Source organism: Juglans regia, chromosome 4 (assembly GCF_001411555.2).
Source record: "Juglans regia cultivar Chandler chromosome 4, Walnut 2.0, whole genome shotgun sequence".
Taxonomy (NCBI): Eukaryota; Viridiplantae; Streptophyta; class Magnoliopsida; order Fagales; family Juglandaceae; genus Juglans; species Juglans regia.
Genome location: NC_049904.1, coordinates 12,349,500 through 12,356,693, shown reverse-complemented (window position 1 = coordinate 12,356,693; position 7,194 = coordinate 12,349,500). Strand labels below are relative to the sequence as shown.

The 7,194-nt window shown below is 41.1% G+C and overlaps 1 protein-coding gene across 1 annotated transcript; it reads left to right on the top strand.

The window, feature by feature from the left end:
- Positions 1-2,302, top strand: LOC118348264 (calmodulin-7). The gene is made up of 2 exons (XM_035689530.1): positions 1-400; positions 1,594-2,302. Exons 1-2 carry the CDS (start codon positions 325-327, stop codon positions 1,965-1,967), a joined length of 450 nt encoding a protein of 149 aa, XP_035545423.1. The 5' UTR covers positions 1-324; the 3' UTR covers positions 1,968-2,302.
- Positions 2,303-7,194: the final 4,892 nt, after the last annotated feature.

The window sequence follows — 7,194 nt, the reverse complement described above, 5'->3', positions numbered from 1 at the left end:
GTACCCAAGGATGCACAGCCATCCACGGATCCTACGCTTTTGGGTCTCTCATCTTCCTTCATTCTTCTACGTGGCAGGATCTTGTAGATCTTTCGAACCACCCCTATCAATACTCTGGTGATGAAAATGGTGAACCGTCTCTCCGTCCGTTATATAAAACGGCAGCTTTTGTCTTTTAAAAAAGTGATCTCTCTCTCTCTCTCTCTCTCTCTCTCTCTCTCTCCATCTTTTTAGTTCCTCTCTCTCGCTTTGTTCTATTGGGTATATCCTCTCCTTACGAAAAGACAACAGAAAGCAGCGAATTTTCGAAGAGGAAGAAGAAGAATGGCGGACCAACTCACCGACGACCAGATCTCTGAGTTTAAGGAGGCCTTCAGCTTGTTCGACAAGGATGGAGACGGTCCGTCTCTCTCTCTCTCTCTCCCCTATATTGATGAGTCTGAAGGCTATTTCCTTTATGTTTGTGTCGGGTCCAGTTCTTACGGTCTGGTTCGTTGGTTCTAAGAATTTATGTCGATCTTGTTTTATCTGCGATTTTGTGTCAGATCTATGTTCTTTTTCTATTTTTCTTCAACCTGAATTTTATGCGGTTCCATGGTTCTGAACTTTTAATTTTTCTTTGTGTCTAAGGATTTCTGCCTCTTCGTTTCTCTGTGTTTCCCTTTCTTGTACCATGTCTGAACTGAGCCATTGCAACTGATAAATTTTCACCGTTTGGTTGCTAGGAAAACAATTGGGTGGGATGAAAAGTGATCAACGATGTAGGAATTTGAATCTCAGATGTGTTTATTGTTTGGAAGACAAAATTTCTTAAAGGTTCTAATCACCCGACACTTTGAAATTTACTTTAAAAGAGGAAAAAGTTGCTATCAATTATATATGTATATATATATATATATATATATATATATTTGGAAACTATAATGTAGTTTCTGCGTTTGTTTTTCGTTTCACACTATTTTTTGAAGATCATGTGGCTATGGAACGTGAGATCTGTCATTGTGGGAGGTCGCATGTTGACAAAATTTGTTGTTTTTGTGATTTATTGATAAATTAGAAACCTTCTAAAATAAAAAAAGAGACAGATCTGCCTTGTTCTTGCTGCATGTTTACCATTTTTACAGATATTCTTCATCTACTGCGTTCCCTAATATTTATTTTCGACAACACGCTCGCGGGCGTGATGTTATGCGTACAAAAATAGATGTTCCCTGGTCGATTAGGTGTCGCTTTCAGAGGAATAATTCAATTGCACGTGTGATCTTGCACTTTCAATTTCATTCGACAAGTTTGGATATCAAGCATGTTTTTTATGAATCATTGAGATGAACTTCTTTGAACGAAGTATGCCCTGTTTGGTCCCTGAGATAAAAGAATATGCAGGAACGCCATAAATATTACCTTGTTTGTCACTTTGGATGATTGGTTTTCTTGTTAAACTTCACTTCTATTGTGTTTAAACTTCTATAATGGGATGAATATGGTTGACATATTTCAGACGGTGCTCTGTGTGGTTCACAAGTTAGCCTCTGTGAGTTTGGTGATCGATTCTTGACAAGAATATTAGAAATTTATCGTCTTAATGATTTGCAGGTTGCATCACTACCAAGGAGCTCGGGACTGTTATGAGGTCACTGGGCCAGAACCCAACTGAAGCAGAGCTCCAGGACATGATCAATGAGGTTGATGCCGATGGCAATGGAACCATTGACTTCCCTGAGTTCCTAAACCTCATGGCCAGGAAGATGAAAGACACCGACTCGGAGGAGGAGCTTAAAGAGGCATTCCGGGTTTTTGACAAGGATCAGAATGGGTTCATCTCTGCTGCTGAGCTGCGCCATGTGATGACCAATCTTGGAGAGAAGCTCACCGACGAAGAAGTGGATGAGATGATCAGGGAGGCTGATGTTGATGGTGATGGCCAGATAAACTACGAGGAGTTTGTCAAGGTGATGATGGCTAAGTAATCAATCTTGCCTCCACCAAAAACTCTAATGAAATCTATCTTTTTCTTCAACCAAAGGAAAAAAAAAAAAAAAAAAAAGGAGAACTAGGTTGTCAGGTGGCCTCCTATTTCCTTTAATCTCATTTTCATCTGCCTTTACAGGGAATATAGTAGTAGTATGTTCTGGTGGTGGTGGTGGTAGAATATTCTATTTCTATCCTTAAAGATTGTCTTGTGACGGTGTCTTTGCAGTTTTATTTATTCCCTTTTTGTTTCTCTCTTTGTGTTGGCTTGTGAATGTGAACCTGCTCTACCTGGACGATTCAATGTTCAATGGAATGACTTGTTTTATTGGTATTCGTCTTATTGCCTAGGATCCAAATTAAGCAAGTCTCCATAAGAAATGTGTCATGAAATGATCTTGTTTTTAGTCTTACAATTGGTGCATTTTTAAGCTTGGAGGGAATCTAATTTTCCAGGCTTTAGCACCCATGGATTTGTGGTCCACGACTCTCAGGAGATCTATCTGTTGACTTTAATGAGTTGCTTATACATTCTGGGCTTCTCTTTGTGAATTCTCCAACGATTTTGTTCTGTTGGCCAGGGTTCACATAATATGCACAACCAACGGTGAGGATGGTTGGCATATTGCTGTTTGTGTCGTATTAAATCACGAATATTTTACTATATGGATCAACTACAATAGTGTTGTAGAGAGCGCCAATGAAAGTACAAAAGTTGTGATTTTATTGAATGTATCAAGAATGGTGCATTCCGGCCTCTTACGTACACGAATGAATACAAGAACCGAATGTTGACGTGGTGGACCATCTTGGCTTGGCATGCCAGCTAGGTTGGACACTGTAAGTTAGGCTCTCATGTCTAATAAAAGAAAAATCTATTTTTCATATTCTCGACATCTGTTGATGTTATATTAAATTATAAATTTATAAATAAAATATAATAAATAATTTTCAATAAGTCCAATCAGTTAATATCACATTATAGAATGATAAGATGATAATAAAAGTGATATTAATAGCATTATTCATAGCAAAGTAATCTTCTCCTCTTTTTCTGAAACCTAAAGGCTAAAGACTTGTTTGGATAGAGAAATGATCTTATTTTTTCATTATAACTTTTTTAAATTCTCATAGAAAATATAATAAATAATTAATATTTTTTAAATCCTAAAATAGTAATAATATTAAAAAATAATATTCTAAAAATATTTTATTCAACTCATATAAAATCATCTCATCTCATCTCATCTAATTATCCAAACGAAACCTAAAACTTTTCTTCCTCCCCCAAAAAGAAAAAGTTTCTATTTTTTTAAACTTCTTCCTCTCACAAAAGTCAATGCTTCAAGGGAGCTGTGAAGGAGGTCATTCCCTGTGTTGGGATGTACCACACGAACCTTGCCCACAAGTCACCAATAGGTTTCGAGATAGCCCGACAGTAGGGAATCTTTATAAAAGGATAGGACAGGCCGGGTATGTAGGGTGAGACCGGCCCAAGGGGCCCAGAAAGGGGCGGCGATGTGTTACACATGAAATGCGAACCACTCAGTCAGAAGACCTGACACCTCTACTGGCCGACAAGCCGTGTACGCAAGGACAGGAATGGCCACTGCCCTAGGTTAACGACAACTAGGCAGGCATGGGGAGTGGGCATGCTAGATCAAGACCACCTCGCATTTAAAGGAGAACGGGGTGAACACGCCACGACCTGGGGGCAGGTCCGTCAGAGTGGCCACGATTAGGCATGGCAGATCGCCGATAGGAGGCACGACCTGGTTACAGTGTGGCAGAGCCATGATCGACTTGGCGAGGGACCACCACTACCAGGTATATATATATATATATATATATATATTATATTTATATACCCCCCAGGGGTTTGGGGTCGTTGATTTCTTCTTCTAAATCCTCAATAATGGGTACTGACTTAGACATCGAATGTGTTTCTCACCATCCCGAGCCCTTATTTATCACATTCTTGTATGCTCCAAATGAGGGGGAATTAAACAAGCCATTAACAGTGGCGACGTCTGTGGAAAATATCCTATAAAAGCGTGTCCTTCATATGCCGAAAACGACATGTTCCCAAACCACGTGGAGGGAAGAAGACCACGTGGGAGACACGATAAAGAAGCTGATGGCAGAGGTAGGAGGTCTCCGGCAGGAAAACACCACGTTACGAAGAGCTAACGAAGAACTGGCAGGAGGAACAGAACCCAGCCACAACGAGCACGCCGAGTCACACCCTCGAGGAAGAGAGACATAGGATGTATCTCGAGCTCTAGGAGCTCATGGACAAGTACGTAGAAATGGCCAAGCGAATGGGTGCATCATCCTCCGTTGACCAGCTGCTCACTAGCACAAACCTACCGTACAATGCGGAGGTCATGGTCGTCCCTTTCCCGCCCAAGTTCAAAGTCCCCCAGATGGAAGCGTACGATGGGTCCAAAGACCGGCTAGAACACTTGGAGACGTTCAAAACTCACATGACCCTTCATGGATTCCTGAGAGAGATCGCGTGCTGAGCCTTCCCACTAACACTAAAGGGGGCAACAGGGGCCTAGTTCAAACCCCTACCACCAGGTTCCATTCATAGCTTCGGTGAGTTAGCCCATCTCTTTTTAACGCAGTTTATGGCAAGCCGAAAGAGGAGGCACCCGGCCGCCTACCTCCTGACGGTAACATAGTGCAACGACGGTAGCCTCAAGGCATACCTCTCTCGATTCAATCGGGAGCGTATGACTACAGACAACCAAGATGAAAAGATTACCTTGGCGGCTCTACTGGGGGAATCTGGCCATGAAATCCAATCATGACCAAAATAGCACACAAGATCCCCATGACCCTGAGAGAGTTCATGGACCCAGTCGATGGCGTTATCAACGCCGAAGACACCCTCTAGGCTTTGACAACCCCCTAGAAAACCATGCTAGAACATGCGGATAAGAAAGCCACGGGGTTGAATAGCAGAGTGAACCGTGAGAGGAACAAGAAGGGCACGCATGAAGTCAAATGAAGGAATGAGGCTCCGACTCAGGCACACACTGGAACACGTGCACATACGAATATGACTGTGGAAGGTGAATGCGCCCCCAGCTCGCGTGAGGAACCTCAATAGGGCCGGGAGAACCACAAATACTACACCTACCACCGGACAGACTGGCACCGGATCAAAGCCTGCTATACACTGAAGTGGAAGATGGAAGAGCTTGGAAGTCTATTGGACCAACAATGCCAGGAGAGTGAACGGCCGGCTCAACGAGCAAACGAGCCCCCGAGACCCTAGGGAAGTGAGAGCCCGAGAGGACGAAGGGACAGGAGGGGGGCCAATAGGAGCCCATGACGTCCAAGCCCAGTTAGGACAGACAACCCGACGAGCGAGATCCACACTATCGTAGGGGGATATGTAGGAAGAGGACCCACCTTGTCGACACGAAGGGCCCACGCCTGTAGGGCCTATATGGGGAGGTGTTCACGAAGAAGAGGACTATTGTCAAGGCTAGGAGACACACGGGAGGAGCCTTCATGACATTTAGCAAGAGAAACAGACAGGGCATCCTCCACCCTCACGACAACGCCTTGGTAGTCATCATGCAGGTCGCCAACTTCTCGACACAGAGGGTCTTGATTGATGATAAGTGTTATTTTTATGTGATTTTTATTACTCTTTTATTTATGAAACATGTCATTTTTCCTTCAATACTATTAATTTTATTTTATTTCTATATATTTTTCTTTATTTTCTTGGATTTGAAGGAATGAGAAGATTTAGTGCCAAATTAGGGCACTTTGGTACAAAAGAAGAGACTAAGGATCCAGACCCATGAGAGGCAGCGAGATCTGAAGAGAACCGATGAGATTTAGGCAAGGAGACACGTGACCAGAATTGGCGACAAGAGTTAGGTGATAAGCAAGATATTTTACCTTGTTAGTGAGAAGATTTGGCGCAAGGCTTCGGGCGACTAGTCTAAACGACCAACCTAAACGAACGTGGGTGACAACTTGAAAAGGTGAGCAGCTTTACTGCTAGGTAGGTTGGCGAGAGGGTTCTATCATCTTGATCAAGAGTCTTTCCTCTCGGAAGGCGATGAGACCAGTTATATTCAGTGCACACGGCATCTACTCGATAGGACCCTTCCGAGTTCCACAATCAATCAATCTGCTAACTAGGGGTGTAAATTTAAACCGGGAAACCGGAAAACCGGTCCGGACCGGACCGAACCGGACCGGTTGGTCCGGTTTTGAACCGGTCCGGTCCGGAACCGGTTCCTATTTTATGAAAACCGGCCGGTTCCGGTCCGGTTCCGGTTCCGTAGTTTTTGGGACCGGACCGGACCGAACCGGACCGGTTGGAAAAATAAAAAATAAAAATTAATTTATATATTATACAAAATATTTATATATATAATATATAATTATATGTTAAATTTTTATATATAATATATATAATTATATATCATATATGAAAAAATTTTATATTATAATTTATAAATAATAACATAAAATGTTAATCTTAAATATGAACATTTGTAATTTATTTGATCATATGTTATTAATATAATTATATATAAGATAATGTTATAATTTATAAAATAAAAGTTTAATCTTAAAGATAAAAATTTAATTGATCATATGCTTTAAGCATAATATATATATTAAATTTTTAATAACATTTTATAATAAGAATTAACACTTTATTATATGTTTTTTACATTTAAAAAAAACCGGAAAATCGGACCGGACCGGACCGGAAACCGGTAAAACCGGAAGTATCGGTTTAGGAGGGTAATCGGGGCGTAATCGGTTTTGAAAAATACAAAACCGGTACATACCGGTTCAGTCCTAGATTTTGTCCAAAACCGGACCGGACCGGACCGGTTACACCCCTACTGCTAACCACCAAATCCTCTCAAACTCTGCAAATCAAGCCACATATCACTGAATCTTCCATTTTAGATAATTCCATTATTCTCGGGATAATTCCTTTTATGTTAACTTTTATCTTTAGAAACTATTTTCTGGGTCTTTAGGCTAGATTGCAGCCGCATTTATCTTGTTTCTGAATTTCAATTTTGACATTTATTTAATCCCATCTTGTGGGATGAATAAGGGGTTCAAAGTTTTTAGGGTTTTGAGTTTTTAGAGTTTTTAGAGTTTTGAGTTTTAGAGAGTTTGAGTTTAGAGTAAAAAAATATTCTAGAATTTATTCTTTAAGTTTCTTTCATG

Excerpts from the sequence above, each read along its gene's own strand:
- LOC118348264 (XM_035689530.1), top strand. The coding sequence starts at position 325 with ATGGCGGACCAACTCACCGACGACCAGATCTCTGAGTTTAAGGAGGCC. Across the intron at positions 401-1,593 it reads GTTCGACAAGGATGGAGACG|GTTGCATCACTACCAAGGAG; the intron begins GTCCGTCTCTCT and ends AATGATTTGCAG.